Here is a 26,645-nt window from a genome sequence, read left to right on the forward strand (position 1 = left end):
TCCAAAGCCAAGTACAGCTTGACGCAACGTACATGCACTATCTACTGATGCATGGTTTGGCAACTGCATCATATCTAAGGACATGAAACAGAGTACTGACAACACAATAGAAATGAAAACGCGTTTAGTAGAAAATTGGCGCTTAGAACGTTTTCAATTTCCATTCAATTTGCATTCAACAGGTCACGTGATTGACATCCAGACTGCAGTTGAGCTCATCCCGTACTTTTGCGAGCATATCTGGAGTTACTGCATTCAAAACTCTTTCTATGCGATGGTAGAGTTAACGCAAAAATTGTTGGAATAGAAGGCATATAGATGGGGTCTTTCATAACGTTCTCCTTTCATCCAAGAGAAACACATAACATGAGAACAGGCACATTTGGATGCCAAATGCCAACCTTACATTGTAGGAGGTGACGAAAATCACACCGCATAGTAGTAACTGAATTGTACCCGTCGAAACGGAGAACACAAAACCCGTTTTGTTGTTATATTGTTGCCATGTCAGCTTGACGCACATTCGCTAATGAACGAATGGGGGCGAGAGCTAACTGTTGCAAGGAGACCGTCCAAGTAACTACATGGACGGCAAACTTACAACTGTCACCAATCCAATTTCCGTTGCGTAAGTTAAAATTCACCCTAGCTTTCTATTTTCACTGATGTAGAAGATGTAGTCTTGTGAAATGCGATGAATCCTTTTGAATCATGGAGTATCATCATTCAGAAAATTTCTGGTTTCTGCGTACGTTTCTTCTTTTTTTTAGACCATCAGTCAGCTGTCCGGTTTGATACGGTCCCTCTATGAATTCCTCTCCTGTGCCAGAATTGGGCCCAGTGTTTTCTATTATTTTTGGATACATTCCAATTTTTGAGTCCCCTACACTTTTATCATCTACTGCTCGCTCAAGTACCACGGAAGTTATTCCTTGACGTCTAAACCTATGTGCTGTCACCTTCACCCAGATCTTCTTGTCAATGTTTTCGTACATTCTTTCCCTCACAGATTCAGCGGAGAACCTCTTCATTTCTTTTCTTAGCAACCACATAATTTTCAACACAGTCCAACAGCACGTATTACAAACTTTTGGATTCTCTTCTTTTCGTGTTTTCTCACAGTCCATCATTCACTTGCATGCACTGTTGCGCTCTAAACGTTCTCAATAGTTTCTTCCTCAAATTAAGGCCCTCTTAGCCAGTGCTAGCCAACTTTTTACGTCATCTGTGCTTCGCCCGTTACGTAATATTTTGCTTCCAACGAAACAGAATTCCTTAACTTCGTCTATTTCGCGGTCCCGAAATTTCATGTCAAGTTTATTGTTAATTCCATTTTTGCCACTCCTCATTAGTCTCGTCTTTCTTCGGTGTACTCTGTCTATTGTGTGCGTTCATTAGTCTGTTCATTCCATTCAACGGGTCTTGCGTTCTTCCCCACTTTCACTGAACATAGCAATTATTAGGTCTACAACTTTGCTGCGTCCGTTTTACAGTAGATGGTAATACTGGAAAGTAGTGGTGCAGATGGAAGGGAACCTTAGGTATTCGTAAACATAACGTCATAAAAACATTAGTCGATTTGTGATTTCATCAGAAGGTTATTCTTGGTTATTCTCTATATACATTAATGATTTGGCGGACAGGGTGGGCAGGAATCTGCGGTTGTTTGCTGATGATATCTGTCGAGTATGGTAAGGTTTAGAAGTTGAGTTGATGTAGGAAGATACAAGACGACTTAGACAAAATTTCTAATTGGTGTGGTGAATCTAAATGTCGAACAATGTAAGTTAATGCGGATGTGTAGGAAGATCAAACCTGTAACGTTAGGATACAGTAACAGTAGCGTCCTGCTGGACACAGACAAGTTGTTTAAATAACTGGGCGTAACGTTACAAAGTGATATGAAATGAAACAATCACGTGTGAATTGTGGTAAAGTAGGCTAATGGTCGACATCAGTTTATTGGGAGAATTTTGGGAAACAGTGGTTCATCTGTAAGGGAGACTGCATGTAGGACGCTGGTGTGACCCGCTCTTAAGTAGTGGAACACTACTTGACTGGTGGAGCACAACGAAGCAATTCAGAGGCGGGTTGCTAGATCTGTTAGCGGTAGGTCTGGACAACACGTAAGTGTTACGGAGACGTTTCTGGAACTCGGAAGGGAATACCTGGAGGGAAGGTGACGTTCTTTTCGAGAAACACTGTTGAGAAAGTTTGAAGAACGGCGTTTGAGGGTGACTGCCAACCGATTATACTGTCGCCAACATACATTGCGCGTAAGAGTGACGAAGATAATATTAGGATTCATACGGAGGCATATAGACAGTCGTTTTTCCCTCGCTCTGTTTACGTGTGGAACCGGAAAGGAAGTAACTAGCAGTGGAACAGAGCACCCTCCTCCACGCACCGTACGGTGTATCTCTGTAGACGTACATGTACATACGTCAACGTATGAGACCAATTCCCGTCATTTGTGGGAGGTTTTAAATTTATGCTTTACCATGAAGAAATCTGCGGCCGAGGCTCATAAAACGCTGTGTGAGAACTCTCGTGAGACACCTGTCAGTGAAAGAATGGGCAAAGAACGGTTTCAGAATTTCAGGAACGGTGATTGTAACGCCGAAGATCGGTATGGTGGTGGAAGAGAGAAGGTTTTCGGAGCTATTGAAACAGACGGAAAATTTCGTAAGAGTTCGTTATAGAAAGCAGCTGATGCGTCTGAGCCGACTACTGAAACACAAGCGGCCACAATACAGCGATAGAAATAAAAAGGTGATTTTGCCGCACGACAATGCTCGAGCCAGTATCAGAAATCCCATCAAAACATACTTCGAATCTGGCTTACATGTGTCTATTGTTATTCGTTTAGCTTTTATTGTTTTAAACGTAACTAAAACTTTCTATACTAAGATGTTTTTGCTGTGTAAGATGAGTCTATACACTGGTACCGATGCTAACAGCTGGCACCATTCTCCAACTATCCTCAGCTCTCGTTGTCTTATTGCTCACTTTTTAGATATATTTTTCCGTACATCATTCGTAGCCACACTTTTAGGTGTATTTTTTTTATATCTCTTTAATCTGATGTGCTCTGTCACGTTGGTTTTTAGGCTTTTTACCCGTTTCCCACGATTGTATACTATCATATTTATTCTTTAATTCGTAGTTCTAGTCTGCATCGTTCTTGTGAACCACACTTATATAATCGGACTGGCCAGTCAGATCTAGTTTCCCGCTATTTTGCTGCTATTTACTTCGGTTCCCAGCCTCATTATCTCCTAAGTGAGTCGCTTTCGCCGCTGCCGCCAGTTGGCCTCTGGGACTTCTCTACTGGTCACTACCGTGTCATGCTTTCCTGGCTGTGGTTGCTGGTCCTCCGAGCACTTATTTCTTTATTTACATTGTTATTGAGTTCATTTCTGTCCAGAATCCTCCCCCAAAGTTAACGTTTATTTCCAGTTCCGTGCGTTTGACGTGAATATGATAGCCCATGATTGACTGTCCAGACTGCCATACATTCATGTTTCCATAATTATGTGAGAACACCACTTTTCACAGCTGTAGCTTTCATTTTAGTATGTCAGCTCTGTAGCGCTCGTATGCTAGTAGCCTCTTCTCTTGTTCGCAGTTGGTAGCATCTGCAGATGAAGCTTTAAGCTCCGGAAAAGGTCATGGAATGAATTAAGAAAATTAGTGGCAACCAAAGTGGACTTTCATTCTATAAATATGTTCCTCAGTTGCGGATGTTCACCTGATCGAACATTTTATACTTGGAAACGTTGAAATAGGACGTCCTACCGCACCGCCGTATTCTCCAGACGTTTCTCCCTCTGACTACCCATCTTTTTCGATCGACGGTAGACGGTTTAGCTGAACAGCACTTCCTGTCATATGAACAAGTGAAAAATTTGATTGATTCATGGATCTTCTCTTAAAGACACCCAGTTTTTCCGACGCAGGATTCGTATGTCGCCCGAATGATGGAAGAAGTGACCAGGGACGGTAAAGATTCTGAATCTTAAGTTTTTTGTAAGTTTCATCACAATAAAGCTTCGAAATTCGATCAAAAATGGCGGAAGCAAGTTGTAGGTCTTAATATCATCAGCGAATCTTATAGCTGATATCCATTCACCGTGAATTTTAATCCCACTCCTGAATCTTTTCTTGTTTCCTTCATTGATTCTTTGAGGTAGAGATTGAACACCAGGGGCCTTTTTAATCCGAGCACCCTCCTCCTCCTCCTCCTTCGTCCCTTCTCGTGTTAGGAAAATTGCCTGTTACGGTACTCCATCTCTTGTATGGTCATATTACATTTCTTCTTTCAGTGCATTTGTAATTGATAGCCTTTCCTGGGAATCTTTCACCACTACTCGTTCCTTCCATTTTCTCCTATTAACCTTTACTTTTTCGTTACATTATATATTCCCAAATCATTCCTTATACCTTCATATCTTTTTCGATATCGTACATCATTTCACTCTTCTTAGAAATTTCAGTTTTTGAGCCTGTATTCTACTTTCTTAACGTCTTGCTGTTACCGATGCTTCACGTCAGTAAGTAAGTGTAGGTACTGCCATTGTTTTATAAAACTTCAGCTACCTCTCTTCCCTGATTTTATTCTACTATTTTTTATGATGGTTGCACATATGGAAGTAAGTTTATTTAATGTTTGGTCAAGGTCATGATTATATTCGTAAGTGATGTCGCATCCTAGATATTTAAAATGTTTTACGTACTCAAAGGTTTTGTCATTCAAGACTATTTTAGATCTTACTGGTAGTCTGTCCTGAAAAGCCATCACTTTCGTTTATCTACCGACAATATTAGGTTGTAATCTGAGGCTATCTGCTGCAACTTATAGACTCCCATCTTCATTCTCTGTAACCATAGTTGGTCATCTGCATATAAAATTACATGTAGTCTAATGCACGATCCAAAGAACTCCATTCATGTTCAACAATTTCTTAACTGAAGGCATTTAAATATCTTGAAAACTACACATCGGATGAAAAAATGTTATAATTCCATTTTTTTTTGTCTCGGAGGGGGATATCCAATGACAACACACTAGTTCCCCCTCGCATCACACCCTGTGCGTGGGTGGCGGGGGCAACTTTGAAATCTTCAGTGGGGACACCATTTTTATTGCGAATTACGAATCTACGACAAATCTACATTTACATTTATACTCCGCAAGCCACCCAACGGTGTGTGGCGGAGGGCACTGTACTTGCCACTGCATTACCTCCCTTTCCTGTTCCAGTCGCGTATCGTTCGCGGGAAGAAAGACTGCCGGAAAGCCTCCGCGCGCGCTCGAATCTCTCTAATTTTACATTCGTGATCTCCTCGGGAGGTATAAGTAGTGGGAAGCTATATATTCGACACTTCATCCAGAAACGAACCCTCTGGAAGCCTGGACAGCAAGCTACACCGCGATGCAGAGCGCCTCTCTTGCAGAGTCTGCCACTTGAGTTTCCTAAACATCTCCGTAACCCTATCACGCTTACCAAATAACCCTGTGACGAAACGCGCCGCTCTTCTTTGGATCTTCTCTATCTCCTCCGTCAACACGACCTGGTACGGATCCCACACTGATGAGCAATACTCAAGTATAGGTCGAACCAGTATATTGTAAGCTACCTCCTTTGTTGATGGACTACATTTTCTAAGGACTCTCCCAATGAATCTCAACCTGGCACCTGCCTTACCAACAATTAATTTTATATGATCATTCCACTTCAAATCGTTCCGCACGCATACTCCCAGATATTTTACAGAAGTAACTGCTACCAGTGTTTGTTTCACTATCATATAATCATATAATAAAGGATCCTTCTTTCTATGTATTCTCAATACATTACATTTGTCTATGTTAAGGGTCAGTTGCCACTCCTTGCACAAAGTCCCTATCCGCTGCAGATCTTCCTGCATTTCCCTACAATTTTTTAATACTGCAACTTCTCTGTATACTACAGCATCATCCGCGAAAAGCCGCATGGAACTTCCGACACTATCTACTAGGTCATTTATATATATATATTGTGAAAAGCAATGGTCCCATAACACTCCCCTATGGCACGCCAGAGGTTACTTTAACGTCTGTAGACGTTTCCCCATTGATAACAACATGCTGTGTTCCGTTTGCTAAAAACTCTTCAATCCAGCCACACAGCTGGTCTGATATTCCGTAGGCTCTTACTTTGTTTATCAGGCGACAGTGGGGAACTGTATCGAACGCCTTCCGGAAGTCAATGAAAATAGCATCTACCTGGGAGCCTGTATCTAATATTTTCTGGGTGTCATGAACAAATAAAGCGAGTTGGGTCTCACACGATCGCTGTTTCAGGAATGTACGTATGTTGATTCCTATAGAGTAGATTCTGGGTTTCCAGAAATGACATGATACGCCAGCAAAACATATGTTCTAAAACTCTATAACAGATCGATGTCAGAGATATAGGCCTATAGTTTTGCGCATCTGCTTGACGACCCTTCCTGAAAACTGGAACTACCTGTGCTCTTTTCCAATCATTTGGAACCTTCCGTTCCTCTAGAGACATGCGGTACACTGCTGTTAGAGTGGGGGCAAGTTCTTTCGCGTACTCTGTGTAGAATCGAATTGGTATCCCGTCAGGTCCAGTGGACTTTCCTCTGTTGACTGATTTCAGTTGGTTTTCTATTCCTTGGAAACTTATTTCGATGTCAGCCATTTATTCGTTCGTGTGAGGATTTAGAGAAGGAACTGCAGTGCGGCCTTCCTCTGTGAAACAGCTTTGGAGAAAGGTGTTTAGTATTTCAGCTTTACGCGTGTCATCCTTTGTTTCAATGCCATTATCATCCCAGGGTGTCTGGATATTATGTTTCGATCCAGTTACTGATTTAACGTAAGACCAGAACTTCCTAGGATTTTCTGTCAAGTCGGCACATAGAATTTTACTTTCGAATTCACTAAACGCTTCAAGAATAGCCCTCCTTACGCTAACTTTGCCATCGTTTAGCTTCTGTTTGTCTGAGAGGTTTTGGCTGCGCTTAAATTTGCAGTGAAGCTCTCTTTGCTTTCGCAGTAGTTTCCTAATTTTGTTGTTGAACTACGCTGTGTTTTTGCTGTCCCTCACAGTTTTACTCGGCACGTACCTGTCTAAAACGCATTTTACGATTGCCTTGAACTTTTTCCATAAACACTCAACATTGTCAGTGTCGGAACAGAAATTTTCGTTTTGATCTCTCAGGTAGTCTGAAATCTGCCTTCTATTACTCTTGCTAAACAGATAAACCTTACTCCCTTTTTTATATTCCTATTAACTTCCATATTCAGGGATGCTGCAACGGCCTTATGATCACTGATTCCCTGTTCTGCACATACAGAGTCGAAAAGTTCGGGTCTGTTTGTTATCAGTAGGTCCAAGATGTTATCCCCACGAGTCGGTTCTCTGTTTAATTGCTCGAGGTAATTTTCGGATAGTGCACTCAGTATAATGTCACTCATTGCTCGGTCCCTACCACCCGTCCTAAACATCTGAGTGTCCCAATCTATATCCGGTAAATTGAAATCTCCACCTAAAACTATAACATGCTGAGGAAATTTATGTGAAATGTATTCCAAATTTTCTCTCAGTTATTCTGCCACTAATGCTGCAGAGTCGGGAGGTCGTTAAGAGGAGCCAATTATTAACCTAGCTCGGTTGTTGAGTATAGCCTCCACCCATAATAATTCACAGGAACTATCCACTTCTATTTCACTACAGGATAAACTACTACTAACAGCGACAAACACGTCACCACCGGTTGCATGCACCGCCAGCTTCCAGTACCCATAACGATTTCAGCTTCGGTGCTTTCTATCAGCGCTTGAAGTTCCGGTACGTTACCAACGCAGCTTCGACAGTTTACAATTACCATACCGATTGCTTCTTGGTCCCCGCATGTCCTGACTTTGTCCTGCACCCTTTGAGGCTGTTGCCCTATCTGTACTTGCCTGAGGCCATGTAACCTAAAAAACCGCTCAGTCTGCGCTACACAACCCCTGCTATCCGCGTAGCCGCCTGCTGTGTGTAGTGGACTCCTGACCTATCCAGTGGAACCCGAAACTCCACCACCCTATGGCGCAAGTCGAGGAATCTGCATCCGACACGGTCGCAGAACCGTCTCAGCCTCTGATTCAGACCCTCCACTCGGCTCTGTACCAAAGGTCCACAGTCAGTCCTGTCGACGATGTTGCAGATGGTGAGCTCTGCTTTCATCCTGCTAGCGAGACTGGCAGTCTTCAACAAATCAGATATTCGCCGGAAGCCGGAGAGGATTGCCTCTGATCCATAGCGACATACATCATTGGTGCCGACATGAGCGACCACCTGCAGATGGGTGCACCCTGTACCCTTCATGGCATCCGGAAGGACCCATTCCAGATCTGGAATGACTCCCCCCAGTATGCACAAGGAGTGCACATTGGTTTTCTTCTCTTCCCTTGCAGTCATATCCCTAAGGGGCCCCATTACGCGCCTGACGTTGGAACTCCCAACTACCACCCTATGCGACCGCCCGGATCTTGCAGACTGAGGGGCAACCTCTGGAACAGGACAAGCAGCCATGTCCGGCTGAAGATCAGTATCAGCCGGAGACAGAGCCTGAAACCGGCTCGTCAGACAAACTGGAGAGGACTTCCGTTCAGCCCTCCGGAATGTCTTTCGCCCCTTGCCACACCTCGAGACGACCTCCCACTCTACCACGGGTGAGGGGTCAGTCTCAATGTGGGCAGTATCCCGGGCAGCCATAGCCGTAGTCCGATTGGGGGATGCGTGGGACGAGCTGGCCGCCCCCGACAAACTCCCATCCGGACCCCCACAATGATCCCCATTGGCAACAGCCTCAAGCTGTGTGACCGAAGCCAACACTGCCTGAAGCTGGGAGCGAAGGGACGCCAACTCAGCCCGCATCCGAACACAGCACTCGCAGTCGCTATCCATGCTAAATACTGTTGTGCAAAGAACGTCTGAACTAATCTACAGAGAGCACAAACAATTCGACACAAAATTTAAACGGTTATTAAAATGCAAGACTGCCTAGCAAATGTAGTAATGCTGCTACTTGCGCACTGCTGACACACTGCTCGGCGGCAGAAGGTTAACTGTACTGTCAGTAACGTACAAAGACTATTTGAAAGAAGTAAACAAATGACAGACGACTACGCGACTTTACACGTCACAGATATGAAAATGCAAATTTGCCCCTGCTAAATACGAAACTACACAATGATTTGGCGGATTTAACTAAACAAGTGCGCTAAGAACACTCAAACAAATTGTCAACTTGACCACTACACTTATATGAACGCTAAATAGGCCACTTGCTGCTACTTGCGGCACTGCTGACACACTGCTCGGCGGCAGTAGGCTAACGTTTTGTGTGAAACATTTTCTTCGTTTTGCCACAGATCGCTCTGCAATCGGAGTAATAGAAATGTGTACATAACCTTTATGTACGACGTACTATTCATTGGTCATTGTATATCCAATGGCACGTGGGACCCCACCACCATGCTGCGAGGGTAAACGTTGGCACTTGCTGCTGCTCATTATCTTTCAAATATACCCACAGAAATAAATCCTGCGACATGACATCCGGCGACCTAGCAGGTCAATTAATAGAGTCACTTCTCCCGATGCACCGACTACTGTAAACAGGGTCTAATACTTCCTATGCTTCAATTGCGTAACGCACTGGGCAGTCGTCATGCTGAAACCACATACGTTGTCGAACGTCCAGGACAACATCCTGGAGTAGAACCGGTAGTTCCTGTTCCAAAAAGTTCGATATTTACGTCCATGTAACGAGCCGTTGATAAAACGAAGCAATGAGTTTGTTCCTCATGATACCACAGCATACGCTAACCGACCAAGAACGTTGATGGTCAACTTTCCGTGACCAGTAATGCATGTTATGCCGGTTAACGCTACCATGGTTTGTGAATGTAGACTCATCGGAAAATAGTACCTCGGAAAAGAACGTGGGGGGCGTTTGCATTTGTTGACGCACCCATTCACAGAACACGACCCAGTTGTGCAAATCGGCGCCAAGGAGTTCTTGATGCAGTGACACGTGGTATGGATGATACTTATGACGATGCAGTATTGTGACAATACTACCTACAACATACCGGAATCGAGGGGGAAACTGTCGTGCGCTTTCCCGTGGGTTGTGGTGCACTAGTGCTAGTATAGCTGTTTCATTAACTTTTCCTGTAACACTTTTTCTTCATTTCCTTTTGCCAGTCTGCAGACTGCCACTAGACATAAAGGCGTTCACAGCCTTGTAAAAGAACGAACGAGAGCGACCTTTCTCTGGAAAACGCTCGGCATGTAAGGCAACAGCAGTCTCAACATTTCTCCTACGTTCTCAATAAATTAGTATCATTGCAATTTTTTCTTCTTTGTTTGCAACATTTATCGTCCAGTTGCACGTCCGTACTCGCAAAGATGGGAAGGTGTGCAGGTAATTAACACTGAGCAAATATTGTCATGTTTAGAGCAGCTATTTGTTCTACGTTTGCACGATATGTGCCGGCCGAAGTGGCCAAGCGGTTCTAGGCGCTGTAGTCTGGAACTGCAAGACCGCTACGGTCGCAGGTTCGAATCCTTCCTCGGGCATGGATGTGTGTGATGTCCTTAGGTTGGTTAGGTTTCACTAGTTCTAAGTTCTAGGGGACTAATGACCTCAGAAGTTGGGTCCCATAGTGCTCAGAGCCATTTGAACCATTTTTTTGCACGATATGTGAGCTCCGGTCGCAGTGTTTTGGCTGTTATGATACATCGTAGTTCACTGAACGGATACGGTGGCGCATCGAGTAGTCCCCTATTCGATTTGTCGGAACAATACAACGTTGCGAATGGAATTTTCAATCAGAAGTTATGAATTACTGTCCTGTCCTACCATCGCAGCATGGATGTAGCGTCCCACTTACCACTGGATATTCAAGTGCCATTGAGTAGCATGTCGTAAATTGCGATTGTGTACCGATTACTACTCCTCCAATTGGATAACCTCGTTCAGCCACGATTTTCCACAGAATTTCTCTATTCACATTATCGAAAGATTTCTCAAAATCCAAAAAGGCGAGATAGTTTTTCCTACTGAACTCTCGTCTATTTTCTGTAACTTGTGGGAAAGTAAAAACATTGCCAGTTTTTTGCTTGCTACATGTAACCGCCATTTGAGTGCACAAGAAGTCCTTTTCGACAATCCAGATTTCGGCCTTAGGCCATTTTCAAGTTTCAGAAGCATTATAAAACATTACACTCATCATCAAACTATGTATCCTCGGTTATATAAACCAATTTCGTCAAAAGTAAATGCGAGAACATTTGTGTAATAGGCTAATTTACTGGCAGTTAGCATGACTTCATCACTTGGTATGGTTGTGGAATAATCGCTTGTGTTCTTCTCAAGTCTAATGGTTTTTGATACTTGTTACACTTGGAAATGGCTAAGGCCGAAAACTAGATTGTGAAAAAAATCCTGTTGTACAGACAAATGGCGGTTATATCTTGCAAAAAGTTTTATATGACTGTGGCTACACCCAACAGGAAAATCATTGTCAATAGTTGATCGACCTTTTCTAAAACCTGATTGTTCTTCGGGTATTAGCCTTTTCCATGACATTTTTAAGTCTTGCATTCGGGATTTTGACATTTAATTCATAAGCTGACTCCAGGAGGTTTATTCCTCTTTCCGTTCTTAATTTTTATACTCAGTTCTTTTTCACGTGTGTGCTGCTACAACTTACAGTTTGAATTTACACATTGATAAGACCTCATCCCCATTCCACATCTTCTCCTTTTACTCTAACACATCTGCAAAATGGTTCAAATGACTCTGAGCACTATGGGACTGCCGACCGGGGTGGCCGAGCGGTTCTAGGCCCTACAGTCTGGAACCGCGCAACCGCTACGGTCGCAGGTTCGAATCCTGCCTCGGGCATGGATGTGTGTGCTGTTCTTAGGTTAGTTAGGTTTAAGTAGTTCTAAGTTCTAGGGGGCTGATGACCTCAGAAATTACGTCCCATGGTGCTCAGAGCCATTTGAAGCAATTTTGAACTATGGGACTTTACATCTGAGGTCATCAGTCCCCTAGAACTTAGAACTACTTAAACCTAATTAACCTAAGGACATCACACACATCCATGCCCCCAGGCAGGATTCCAACCTGCGATCGTAGCTGTCACGCGGTTCCAGACTGAAGCGCCTATAACCGCTCGGCCACAGCGGCCGGCGAACACATCCTGCACCCTGTACATCAGTCGCAGACTCGACCTCCCCAACCCCTGGTGCCTCGTACCCTCTTTCTCCCCAGCCTGTTGCTACGCCTTTACCATTGTGTCCCGCCCTCCCTCCATCTCCACACCTTCCACCTCTTTACCCAATGCAACTTCCAGCTCCTACCCTTCCCGGATGGTGATCTTCGCCCTGATATCTACCTCACCTACCAACTCAAACCTCAGCTTCCCCACCTCCTCAGAGCTCCCTCTCCCTTCCTCACCCCTTCCTCTGAGCGGTTTCTTCCTCCTCCTTCACCTCTCCTTTTTCAGTGAACCCCATCTGCATCTCGGAGCTTCCTCCTGACTTGCCTTCCATCCTCATCTCCCACCCCGCCCGTCTCCTACCCCTTGGTGCAGCCCCCGACCCCCCTTGCTTTTCCTCCCACCCCTCTGTCCCCTCCTGTTCAGTCTTTTCCCTCTTCTCTGGCCTCCCCTCCCTCGGCAGGTCCCTCCTGTCAGGTTTTACTCTCCATGGTATGTGCTCCGTCTCGTACAGTGGTTTTTAAGTGTCGTCGTTTAGGAATGTTTTAATTCTTGTGGCCAATTTTTATCTTGTGTGTGTGACTTCAGTGTTTTTTACGTGCTATACAAATCGCCGACTGTGTGTTTTTTTACTTTATGTCGACTTTCTTTTAACTGTCTCACAATAAACGTCTACGTGTACGTGTATATTTCAACCCCCACTGTCTCTCCTTATTACACTACTGGCCATTAAAATTGCTACACCAGCAAGATGACGTGCTACAGACGCGTTCGTGTTGAAGCTGCATGGGCAGCTGTACCTGTACGCGCCATCCAAGCTCTGTTTGACTCAATGCCCAAGCGTATCAAGGCCGTTATTACGGCCAGAGGTGGTTGTTCTGGGTACTGATTTCTCAGGATCTATGCACCCGAATTTCGTGAAAATGTAATCACAAATCAGTTCTAGTATAATATAGTTGTCCAATGAATACCCGTTTATCATCTGCATTTCTTGTTGGTGTAGCAATTTTAATGGCCAGTAGTGTATGTTCTTATGTCCCCCTTTATCGCCCTGTATATGTATCATTTTCATCTTTTTATTAAATGTATCACCCGGCTGAAGAGCGGCGGATTGTACCGCTGCCAGTCCTTCCCTGCCAATATGGGGCAGGAGAATGAAATCAAACTAAAAAAAAAATTTAAAAAGTACGTCGTCCTCTGCCAGACAGATGGGCGAGGCGTACGAGCGGCACCGCCGCCTGGCCCCGCGCCTGACGCTGCTGCTGGTGGGCTACGTGACGACCATCTTCTTCCTGTGGGCGGCCCTCCCGCTCATCCTACGAGGCGCTTCCGCCCAGCGGCTACTGCCCTTCAGCCAGATCCGCGGGATCGACGCCGGCCCTCTGCCGCTCTACGAGCTCGCCTACGGCGTCGAGTTCGCGTCCACCTTCTACTGGATCTACATCAGCGTCGGCCTCGACTGCTTCTTCGCCAGCATCATGACGCACGTCACGGCCCAGTTCCGACTGCTCAACTGGCGTCTGTCTAGGCTGGGGCGGGACCACCAGAGCGACGGCCGTCCCGAAATCACCGACGGGCCCGTAGCCTCGTGCGAAGCGCGCCAGCCGCAAAAGACGGCCGCTACAGACCGTGTCGGGTACACGACACTGGTAAACTGTATCCGCACTCATCAACAGATTTTAAAGTAAGTACTCACAACATTCACTGGGCCGGCCTGAGTGGCCGAGCGGTTCTAGGCGCTACAGTCTGGAACCGCGCGTCCGCTACGGTCGCAGGTGCGAATCCTGCCTCGGGCATGGATGTGTGTGATGTCCTCAGGTTAGTTAGGTTTAAGTAGTTCTAAGTTCTAGGGGACTGATGACCTCAGATGTTAAGTCCCATAGTGCTCAGAGCCATTTAAATCATTTCAACATTCACTGGTATGACTATAGCCGATTAAAACAAGGCCGGCCACGGCGTGCCAAATTACGCGTGCAACGTATCCGGGCCATGGGCTGGCCAAACCACGGCCCGTCACTAGGCTTTGCTCGGTCCCTCCCGAAAGTACACGGCACTGCGCGACATTTCGCTTAGCATTGCAGTGCGACATTTTTCGGTCTGCACAACTCTCTTCACATCGGCAGAATCGTGATGTCAGCTCTGTTTCGCTGTTTGTTCTTGATATGAAGGACGTTCACAGGTCCAGTGGCTGCCTGCACAAAAAGGGGTAGTCTAGCGATCTATCGTCACCAGCTTTTAAAAATGAGTGGGAATGACACAAGAGAGAGATGAGTATTTTAGATATTCGGGGTGTTTCCGTAAGAGCGGCCAAAAATTTGACAGGTCACAGAGGGTGTCTCACTGAACAGTTTGAGACAGGGAACCTGGGGTCGGATAACCCAGCTTAAGGAGATAATAGGAATAAAATCACAGTACTGAGTACCTTTTTTACATTAGTTAACTGCAAATGTCATCATTGACAAAATAAACGTACCATTTGTGCAAATTGTGCTGAAACCGACGACCATAAACCTCAATGCAAGTATGACAGCGGCGAACGAGATTCTGACGAATCTTGACAAATATTCATGGTGTGTTTTGAATCACTTAACAGGCAGCTACAATTCTGGCGATTAATTCCATCTCCGTATCCACTGGGGTCTCATACACAGGTGACTTTAGATATACCCACAGGAAATAATCAAGGAGATTCAGGTCAGGTGAATGCAGGTCCCCTCCCCTTCCAATCCAGCGACCAGGAAATACTATACCGCTAACGCTCCATCGTATTGCACTGTAAGTCTCTGTATAGCAATGAGTAATGAATGGGTCTGTCGTTGACTCATAGCAAGTTCTGTCATGGGACAATGTGAATACGGTACAACACAGCCACCTTATGGACAAGTAAAGTAAACAAAACCTGCATCATAACTTCCTGATAATCAGGTTAGTCTTCCTTGTTCCCTTACAGGAAATAAAGAAAGTACATGTAAACAAACAACATGTTAGTTGTAAATACGCTGGAAAACAATAATGCTAGACAAAGCGGTAAAGTTCACCTCCGTACATCATATATGCTCTTTTATTCAAAATATCTTTCTTGGCATATAAATCAGAGATTTTAGCATTAAATACCTGGTAACGCAGCTTCTTTCTAAGGACTGGGATTTTACGGCAGGATTTACCTATGAAACCATCAATAAAACTTGGGGAGAGATTGAGCACTCTACACTGTTTAATAAAGTGAATAGCTATACTTGCTATTTTCAGAATAACATCTACTTGCTGCTTATGACACCTCGGCTGGTACGAATTTAAGAACCTTCAACATCGCATCGCGTCAGCAATCGTTGGTTAACATATTAAAAAACTAAAAACCCGCCTCGATCGCGAAAAAAGCACCTAGTGTTAAGTGTTAACCCAGGTTTCGGCGTAGATAACTACACCTTCTTCAGAACAACAATAAAACCCACAAGTGCTTAAGAAGACCTTTGTCAATGATTAAAAGAACACCATAGCTACATATTTATAAACGAAAAAGAAAAGGAAAACACAAACAGTACATATTGTGGGCTGGCAGGAGAGCCAACACCGGGTTACTAGAGGAAGCCGAAAGGCACGCGTTTTAGCTCACGCAGGCTGGCGTCAGGTCTGGAACAGGACAAGGAAATTAGACTTTAGAAAAAACGGACGTAGCTGGTGGAATACTTAACTTTAATCCATAAATGGTGAACGTCGCTCTTGACTGTACATTATTCACAATATCAATAGTAACTGAACATGGCGCCTTGCTAGGTCGTAGCAAATCACGTAGCTGAAGGGTATGCTAACTATCGTCTCGGCAAATGAGAGCGTATTTTGTCAGTGAACCATCGCTAGCAAAGTCGGTTGTACAACTGGGCGAGTGCTAGGAAGTCTCTCTAGACCTGCCGTGTGGCGGCGCTCGGTCTGCAATCACTGATAGTGGCGACACGCGGGTCCGACGTATACTAACGGACCGCGGTCGATTTAAAAGCTACCACCTAGCAAGTGTGGTGTCTGGCGGAGACACCACACATATGTACAAAGTCATACATCGGGCAAACGGGGCGAGCTCTGGGTCTCAGGTATAAAGAGAATATTCCTACTACAAGCGGTGACGGTACTAAGGGCTCTACTTATGTGGAAAACCTTGTGGAAACGGCTCATGCGCCGAGCCATCCAGTTAATATCAAGTTACTTCATGCCGAGGTTAAGGGCTTAAAACTGAATGTTTTGGAAGAAATGCAGATCTTTAAGCATCTGCAACATGTTAGAGACAACATCCTCAATGACCAACTCCTACTAAGAAATAGAAAATATGTTGAAGGTTTCTCTCCTTTACTTTATTCTTCATACTTGTAAATCTGATGATCTGGCGATTATCACATGCGCGTGCTGATTGGCGAGCGCGGTTGGTCAAGCTGTTCGTCTTCTTTCTTTGTATCCTCATTTTCTTTTTACGATGAAGGTGATTTTAGCCCGTTGAACATCTCACATTTAATCCCTATATCTTGATTACCACGACGTCTTTAGATTACATCCCCCTGAGCCCACCCCCCTCTCCCAGGCTAACTACTGGCTTTAGGTATGGTTTTTAAGAGTTCCTCCTGTTGTCATAGGTAGCTTCATATATAAGTTTCTTTACTAATACAAGCAACTGTGTGCGGCTATTTTTAGGTTTCATTTCCTATTTAATTCGTCTCTTGTTCTATCCATTTCAGTTTTTTATATACGTTGATCCACGTTTGGAAATATATATGGGCTATTTAGCCCCGACCCATGTATAAACTTTCTCGTATACGTATGCGCATGCGCATTCAAGTAACTTCCCTTGTCTTGCGCATGTGCATAGATAGCGGGTCAGGACTGTAAGTGAGCGACCGTTTGTAGCTGCAGTTTATGGCGGGTCATGGCCCATCGAACATAGCGCAATGTGAGGTGGAGCGTACACCATTAAGTAGTGGTTTTGACTTTGTACATATGTACTGTTTTTGTTTTCCTTTTCTGTTTCTTTTAAAAATAAATAGCTATGATGTTCTTTCAATCATTTATAAAGGTCTTCTTAGGCACATGTGGGTTTTATTGTTGTTCTGAAGAAGGTGTAGTTATCTATGCCGAAACCTGGGTTAACACTTAACACTAGGTGCTTGTTTCGCAATCGAGGCGGGTTTTTAGTTTTTTTATATATTAACGAACGATTGCTGACGCGCTGCGATGTTGAAGTTTCCAACATGTCCCACAGATTTTGTGTGGGGTCGAGGCAGATGATTTTGCAGGCCAGTCGAGATATAATAGGGTGGGGAAGTGTTCAGACAACCAATTACATACACTTACAGCCCTATGAATTTTATGAATGTGTGATGTCTGTTTTCACGGACGTGTCCGAAAGATTGCATACATACAGTTCATACTCCTAGCTAGGCAATGGATCCACCTTCTTCAGTGCCGATGCACGAGTACGTCCCATCTCCAGTGGGAATCTCAGAGTAGTGAAAATGAAGTCAATGGACATTGACTGCGGATGGGTTGCGCTCCGTTGAAGCGTGCCGAGATAGTCCGTGCAGTTGCGATAACCCTGTGTCGTAGATGGTTCAGTGGTTAAGGCACCTGCCTAGTAAGCAGGAGATCCCGGGTTCGAATCCCGATTCGATACACGTTTTCAGTCGTCCGCGTAATGTCCCACCACAGCTAACAGCAGTGATCCCCTTCAGTTTACACCGATGACTTTCTCTGCTGTCGTCTCTAAGCGCCTGTTTGAGCAGTGGCCGCCTGCTAGGTGACCGACTCCAAATGTCCATTACATGCAATTCCCGTCGCAATGTTCTCTTGCTAACAGATGGGGATGGACCTTCATACACTGCCGGCAGCAATTCATATTGGGTTTGGAAGCAATTGTGATTCAAATGGTTCAAATGGCTCTGAGCACTATGGGACTTAACTACTGTGGTCATCAGTCCCCTAGAACTTAGAACTACTTAAACCTAACTAACCTAAGGACATCACACACATCCATGCCCGAGGCAGGATTCGAACCTGCGACCGTAGCAGTCGCGCGGTTCCGGACTGCGCGCCTAGAACCGCTAGACCACCGCGGCCGGCAATTGTGATTCACAGTGCATGAAACGCGTCTCCGGCACCTTACAGTTAGGAGCTTTCTCCGACCGCAGTTCTAACGTAGTGTTTCGTAGCCACGTGTTTTATACCACTGCTTGAAGTCACGTTGAACAGCCCGCCGCGAAACACCAACAAATCCTGCAAATTCACAGAACGTATGGCCACAGGCAGGGCCAAACACGATTGTTCCTTTCTCCTACTCTGTCACGTCTCCTTACGATTTACCCATGTTTCTGTGTGATGTTCTCTTGAAAGATAAATGCTTCACTGATCGCTACTGCCTTATAAGAGAGGCAGTGCTCGCACGGTTAAGGGGCTCCGGAACGCCCTATACTTGCAATGTTAAAATAACGCTTATAAATTACATCTTTCCTCACAAAGTATTTGAGGTAGGAAGTTGAAATTTTTACAGATTATTTATTGGAATATGGGCTACAACTTAACACAGGGATTTTACAAAATTTTAGTTCAGTTATTAAAGATCATTTTTTTTCAATTGTAATGAAAATTCACAAAATTTTTTTGCACTTTTTTATTTATATATTCAAAAATATACAGTTTTTTGGGAAAAGGCTGTGTTAAATTATGCAGAAGGTACTGTGTAACATTTACTGAAAGTTTGAAACAAATATGTTTGGAAGATCCTTAGAAAACATGTAATTAGTATGAGAAAATAAAAGTTTTGGGAATCGAGCGACAAAGATTGGATTAACTTTTTAGTGCATTCCAGGTCCATAGGATGGATTATCTTCATCCTCTGCAAACTCCTCCTCCAGCTTCCTCTTGTTCCTCCTCCTGTTTACTCTTGCTTGTATTTCTAGACTCTTTACAGCCCTGTCTGCAGCCCGAAGGCGTTCCTTGTCTAAAGCAAGCATCGCTCGTTGTTGTGTTCGTAGATTTTGCTACCATTTTCTTCAGTTGCAGTTACTGCAACACTGTTCCAAAAGGTGGTCATGTATGAACACTTATCACATATCAGTTGTATTTCACTAGCAAGACCTACGTGCTTTATTATGGAGAGTTCCAGACTAACTTCACTACAATGAATACATCTTACACAGTTTGAAAAAATTCCTTTGAGAACCGACATATCAAATATTTCATTCACATCCCATTCGCCCATAAAACATTCATAGTTTTCACTCATTGAACCAAGCTTCTTCTGTGAAGTATTTTCTTTCCCACTTTGACTGCTATGGGCAGGTGTACTTGAGAGGTTAGGTTCACCACTTGTTTATCGTCTTTGTTGTTTACAGTAATAACACATACCTTTGGCTTTCCAACATTTCTCCTTTTCTTAAAAGCCTTCAGAGGATTTCTAATAACTTTACTTTTACTCATTATTATACTTCAACAAAACAGAGACTCAAGAAACAGAATTAATTACGAATATTTTCGAGATAACGACAGAGTAAATAAACATGAAACAATCGACAATCACACCAGCGATATATATTGAACCATCACAGGTTAGCCACAACACATACTTTATCTCACATCACTAAAATGTACCTGATGAACACGGACCTTAATAATAACACCATTTGACAGCAGTTTAACAGCGCCACAGTGGGTCATGCCCATTTAGAACACATTTCAAAAAAAATTTAAAAATAGTCGTAGTATTCGGAATTGAATAAATTATATATCTATTAAAAGGTAATAGTCTGCAGATTCAGAAAACGCAAAAAAGTAAAAATTGAACTTTTCATGATTTTGAGCCTTTCCGGAGCGCATTAAGCACGTGACTCGATTGTTGCGCCGTATGTAAAGGCTTAAAGGTTGATCTCTGTTGGTTGGTTGTGTAACAGTTGTGTTACTAAATGTGACACTTCTGTCACTCAATGTAACTGGGTTTTCTCTTTTGATGCTGTCAATTGTCAGGATGAGCATTCTAAAGCATTCCGTCAGGGTGAAAATATTAAATAAATTAACTTTTCTCTCTTAACAACATGTGGGCAGGGTGGGTTCTTCCTTGGCTCGGGTATGAGGTCGAATGAAACATCATTTTTACGTAAGATAACTTTTATTGAAGATTTGTACAACTGTATCTTACGGGATGTTCTGGTTCGGAGAGCGGCAGCTGTGTCGTTTGTGAAGTTTTCTGCTGCGGCAGCGGCGGCGGCGGCGGCGGCGGCGGCGGCGGCGTCTGATTACGCGTAGCGGTGTGTATCTCGTGTCGCCGTCTCGCCCAGTTGACTGGAGACGCGCAGCGCGAGGTGGCCCGTTTAATTATTGCGAGCGAAGTCGTGCATCGGATGGTGATACCTTGGTTGTGGCGTCCCAGTGTTTCTCTTCTGTAAGCAGCCGCGTGTGTTGTGCGTCGACCAGCGGAGCGGCGCGGCGGGACAAGGCCAGTGTCCCGAACTCGAACCACGAATTCCCGCTTGCCAGTCTTCGGCTGTCAGGTCTTCATCCCAGCTCACAGGTGACTGCTGAGGTGTGGCCGTCTCCTTTCCGTCCTCACGAGTCACCCGGGTACGTAAAAATCAAACTTCTAATACCTTTTAACTTCTGTCTTCTGGCGCCGCGGCTGCTGCTTGCTATTCCATTACAGCGGCGGACTTGGTGCGTCTGTGCATGATGCAGTCTCGTCTTGCATGACGGTCTTCAGCACCGAAACTGACTGAAAACTACTGCTACTCTTCTTTTCTTCCTTCGTCTCTCGTCTTCGTCTCCGTCCCCGTCTCCGTCTTCGTCTTCGTCCCCGTCTTCATCTGTCTTCATCTGTCGGGCCCACCGCGTCTCGCGTATTTATTCACTTCAGTTCACTGGAGGTGAACGACTTCACGGCCATTGCCTCTTCCGTCACGTTGGAAAGCTTCTCGAAGAATCTTCTTAACGTCGGTCATTGGCTCTTGGAATGTAGGCGAGGGCCTTTGCTCACATGCGACAACTGAGAAACACGTGAGCCGGTCGGGCGATGCCCTGACGGCTGAATCGACAGCGCCCGCTTATGTGGAACTTGCTGACTTCATGGTCATTGTCTCTTCTGTTCTGCTGTTCTGCCCGCTGAATGCGAGTATGTAACTCTCTAAACTAAACCAAGTTTTCCATTTATATTCTAATTTCTAGTTCACTTTGATTTCACTAAATTATTTACTTAAGTACCTCTCAACAGTTGATTCGGGGGAGCGGACCACACAGCGAGGTCATCGATGACATCGGGTTAGGGAAGGATGGAGAAGAAAGTCGGCCGTGTTCTTTCAAAGGAAACTTTCCGGCACATGCCTGAAGTGATTTAGGGAAATCACGGAAAACCTAAATCGGGATGGCTGGACGCAGGTTTGAACCGTCATCCTCCCAAATGCGAATCCAATGTGCTAACCATTGCGCCACCTCGTTCGGCGATTGATTTGTGTGAGCTCACTGGGGTACTGGCTTCTTGTATGATGAGCTTACGTTAGATGGAAAGTAGGAAGTCTGAAAACGCACTCCGACATACCTTACTTCAAGATTTTTTTAAATCGTCGTCTGATATCGCTAAACTACGGTAAAAATAATTAGGAAGCTTACGACAGTGCTGTAAAAATATTGGTGTTTTGGGGTTGAGAAATCTTAAACGAAGAAATTTGATGTAATAGTTGTTCTTAAGTACAAAACTTTTGGTAGTTCCTTTCTTTATGATAGAACCTGTTTTTTGTGCACATTTCAGAACAACTGTTTCTTTCTCATTTGCGCTCTGTTGTGGCGGTTCGTGTAATTCTAATAACAATGCTAATTATAATATTTGTGTTGTTATCACTAAGTCGACATTGAATGCTTCGCTTTCATGCATACGTGATTGTTTTACAGTTTCGTGCGCCATCTCCAGGAGGCAATGAGTGCAGTTGTGCTGATACAGTTCGCATCGAGTGTGACCGTGGCTTGTATGACTTTATGCATATCTACTTTCGTAAGTACGAATTTATATTGCTGCAGTTGCTAATATTGTTCAGAACTCCGAAGTATTGTGTTTCTATGAACAAATCTCAGAAGGGGGGGGGGATGGAGGGAGGAAGGAAGATGTTTATAATAGAGCGAGCATGTAAGTCTATCTGTGAGCAATACCAGACTGAACTCTCCCGGGTGGAACACAAGATAGCGTAATACGTTAACGCAGAAAGTCGTCTCGCACACCACACACTATTGTTCGATCAATTCTTGAGTACTATTCGTCGGTATGGAACATCTACCAGGCTGGATACAGGGGATGTAAAGAACAGCAACGCGCCATGTCATGGGCTTTCTCTCAGATTTCCGAAAACGCTGCAACATTTCTTATTTATTCAATCTATTTTCAGAGGCGTGCACAGACATACATAAATACTTGTTCCATAGATCATGAATACGACATTTCGTAATGATGAGGAACGTGTCACTTTAACATAATTTTTCTTTACATAAAATAATTTTTTTAGAGTTACTACTTCATATCTAAAAATTCAGCTGTTGAGTAGAAGGAGTTGTCATTCAGAAATCCTTTTAACTTGTTTTTAAATGTTGTTTTGCTATCTGTCAAACCTTTAATGCTATTTGGCAAATGACCACAGATTTTTGTGGCAGCATAATTCACCCTTTTCTCTGCCAAAGCCAGATTTAACCCAGAATAGAGAAGATCATCCTTTCTTCTAGTGTTGTGGCTATGCACTTCGCTGTTATTTTTGAATTGGGATATGTTATTGATAAAATATTTCATAAGTTAATATATTATTGCGAAGGTATTGTGAATACCCCGAGTTCCTTAAATAAATTGTTTCCCCTTAACGAACCCAGATCTAGCTATTGTAATTTCCATATTCATTCTGTACTGCTTTCATTTTAGGTTCGTAATCGGTCGGCTGGAATGTTGTGTACGCAGCATCGAATTTCTTATTCCGTTGTTTTCAACTCATTGTAATATGTTTTGTCTGTCTAAATTTAATTTAAGATTGGTTTTACGGTGCTCTCCATTGTTGGTAATTTTTTCAGAATCCGGACACAGGCAGCGCAATGAAGGCTGCTGTCTACTTGCCAATACCCGCCATTCAGGTCTACCTCTACTGCTGGTTCGCCCACGACATCATGGAACAGGTATCTCACAGTGATTTGTTTTCTCTTACAAAAAATGGTTCAAATGGCTCTGAGCACTATGGGACTTAACTTCTGAGGTCATCAGTCCCCTAGAACTTAGAACTACTTAAACCTAACTAACCTAAGGATATCACACACATCCATGCCCGAGGCAGGATTCGAACCTGCGACCGTAGCGGTCGCGCGGTTCCAGGCTGTAGCGCCTAGAACCGCTCGGCCATTCCTGCTGGCTTTCTCTTACAGAGTGTCTGCTTATGCACAGCCGCAAACAGTACTCACACACAAAGCGAACTGGTAATGATTTATACAACACGCAATTAAGAAGTATTGCACATAAAACTTCGCACAGCATCTTTACACACAAGCGGATCAAAACAGAAAATGTGCCTGTATTTGTAAAATACTAGCTTAGCGTCCGCTGCTTTGCTTGCGTAGACCGTGTGATCTGCATAGATATTTTTGTTTTTCTTTAATCGAATTTATTTGCTGTTCACAAATTGCAACATCTTCCAAACATTTCACGCTAATTAAGGCCTTTGAAGCATGGTCTTTTCCGAATGTACTTCTGAACAAAATGCGATTGTGGTAGCTGGAATACAAGGTTTTTCTTAATCGTGCCTTTTGCGTTCTTCCTGTGATAATTCCGTAGAAACTTTCAGCCCCAACCAACTTCCAACCAAGAAGTGAAATACCAAATTTCACAGAATTATCTTCAAAATTGTTTTAACATAACGAAACAGTCTCGTAAAAATACGTATTTCTAACCGAGAAGTGAAATACTAACATTCAGAGAATTTGCTTCAAAAATGAAACGCGTATTTTTAAATTTTTAACAGAGAAACCAAATACAAATTTTCATAGATTTAGCTTTGCAAATGCTTTCATAACGAAATAATTTCGTAAAACTTTTCATCCCGTGTTTCACTCCCTTAGAGGGCTGAACTTCCAAAAACACTGAAACGAGATATTTCTTATTTCTAACCGAGAAGTCAAATACCATTTTCGTAGATGTAGCCTTAAAATGCTTTAGAACTTCCTGAACACTGATTTATTTTCAAATAAAGAACTTTAATCCACTGTTTAACCCCCTTAGTTGTTGCATTCCGAAATATTCTGAAACACGTATTTTTTTTAAATTTATGACTGACAAACGAAACACCAACATTCCTAGTTCTAGCTTCAAGGGGGCCTAATAGCGAGATCTTTTCAAAAAACCTTTCATTCCCTGTGTTTCAACCCCCCCCCCTCTCTCCCCTAGAAGTTGAATTTGAACAAATGATGTCTACAGACACACCCTATCCAAATTTCAGGTTTCTGTTCTTAGCGGTTTGAGCTGGATGATGACGAATCAGAGAATCAGCCTTGCTCTTTTTCTCCGCCTTAGGGGGTGAATTTCCTAGAACGGGAAACAGGTATTTTTCCTCATTTCTAACCGAGAAGCCAAATACCAGTTTTCTTGTATTTAGCTTTAAAAATGGTTTCACAAGGAAATATTTTCATAAAACATTACGCCTCCTATTTCAAGTCCTTATGGACTGAATTTCCAAAAAGAGTGAAAAATGCCCGTCTTTTTACTTCTAACAGAGAAACCAAATACAAATTTTCATGGATTTAGTTTAACAAATGCTTGCATGAGTTCCATAAAAACTTTCATCCCCTATTTCATCCCCATAGAGGTTGAATTTTCAAAAACAGTGAAACACGGTTTTTTAAAATTTCTAACAGGGAAGCCAACTTTAAATTTTCGTAGATTTAGCTTTACATATGCTCTCTTAATGAAATATTTCATAAAACATTTCATCCTCTATTTCACCCCCTTAGGGGTTGGATTTCCGGAATCTCAGGAACTTCCATTTTTATCTGTAACCGAGAAGTCAAATACCAATTTTCATAGACATAGCTTTAAAAATACACTCCTGGAAATGGAAAAAAGAACACATTGACACCGGTGTCTCAGACCCACCATACTTGCTCCGGACACTGCGAGAGGGCTGTACAAGCAATGATCACACGCACGGCACAGCAGACACACCAGGAACCGCGGTGTTGGCCGTCGAATGGCGCTAGCTGCGCAGCATTTGTGCACCGCCGCCGTCAGTGTCAGCCAGTTTGCCGTGGCATACGGAGCTCCATCGCAGTCTTTAACACTGGTAGCATGCCGCGACAGCGTGGACGTGAACCGTATGTGCAGTTGACGGACTTTGAGCGAGGGCGTATAGTGGGCATGCGGGAGGCCGGGTGGACGTACCGCCGAATTGCTCAACACGTGGGGCGTGAGGTCTCCACAGTACATCGATGTTGTCGCCAGTGGTCGGCGGAAGGTGCACGTGCCCGTCGACCTGGGACCGGACCGCAGCGACGCACGGATGCACGCCAAGACCGTAGGATCCTACGCAGTGCCGTAGGGGACCGCACCGCCACTTCCCAGCAAATTAGGGACACTGTTGCTCCTGGGGTATCGGCGAGGACCATTCGCAACCGTCTCCATGAAGCTGGGCTACGGTCCCGCACACCGTTAGGCCGTCTTCCGCTCACGCCCCAACATCGTGCAGCCCGCCTCCAGTGGTGTCGCGACAGGCGTGAATGGAGGGACGAATGGAGACGTGTCGTCTTCAGCGATGGGAGTCGCTTCTGCCTTGGTGCCAATGATGGTCGTATGCGTGTTTGGCGCCGTGCAGGTGAGCGCCACAATCAGGACTGCATACGACCGAGGCACACAGGGCCAACACCCGGCATCATGGTGTGGGGAGCGATCTCCTACACTGGCCGTACACCACTGGTGATCGTCGAGGGGACACTGAATAATGCACGGTACATCCAAACCGTCATCGAACCCATCGTTCTACCATTCCTAGACCGGCAAGGGAACTTGCTGTTCCAACAGGACAATGCACGTCCGCATGTATCCCGTGCCACCCAACGTGCTCTAGAAGGTGTAAGTCAACTACCCTGGCCAGCAAGATCTCCGGATCTGTCCCCCATTGAGCATGTTTGGGACTGGATGAAGCGTCGTCTCACGCGGTCTGCACGTCCAGCACGAACGCTGGTCCAACTGAGGCGCCAGGTGGAAATGGCATGGCAAGCTGTTCCACAGGACTACATCCAGCATCTCTACGATCGTCTCCATGGGAGAATAGCAGCCTGCATTGCTGCGAAAGGTGGATATACACTGTACTAGTGCCGACAT

At 44.3% G+C, this 26,645-nt stretch overlaps 1 protein-coding gene across 1 annotated transcript in view; it reads left to right on the forward strand.

Annotated features, from left to right (window-relative positions):
- LOC126456510 (odorant receptor 22c-like) overlaps positions 1-26,645 on the forward strand; it is a 159,167-nt gene that overhangs the window by 27,154 nt on the left and 105,368 nt on the right. Inside the window, exons 3-5 of the mRNA XM_050092260.1 lie at positions 13,497-13,976; positions 22,202-22,301; positions 23,357-23,458. Coding sequence (XP_049948217.1) covers positions 13,497-13,976; positions 22,202-22,301; positions 23,357-23,458 — 682 coding nt within the window. The remainder of the gene's footprint in view (positions 1-13,496; positions 13,977-22,201; positions 22,302-23,356; positions 23,459-26,645) is intronic.

Source organism: Schistocerca serialis, chromosome 2, assembly GCF_023864345.2.
Source record: "Schistocerca serialis cubense isolate TAMUIC-IGC-003099 chromosome 2, iqSchSeri2.2, whole genome shotgun sequence".
Classification (NCBI taxonomy): domain Eukaryota; kingdom Metazoa; phylum Arthropoda; class Insecta; order Orthoptera; family Acrididae; genus Schistocerca; species Schistocerca serialis.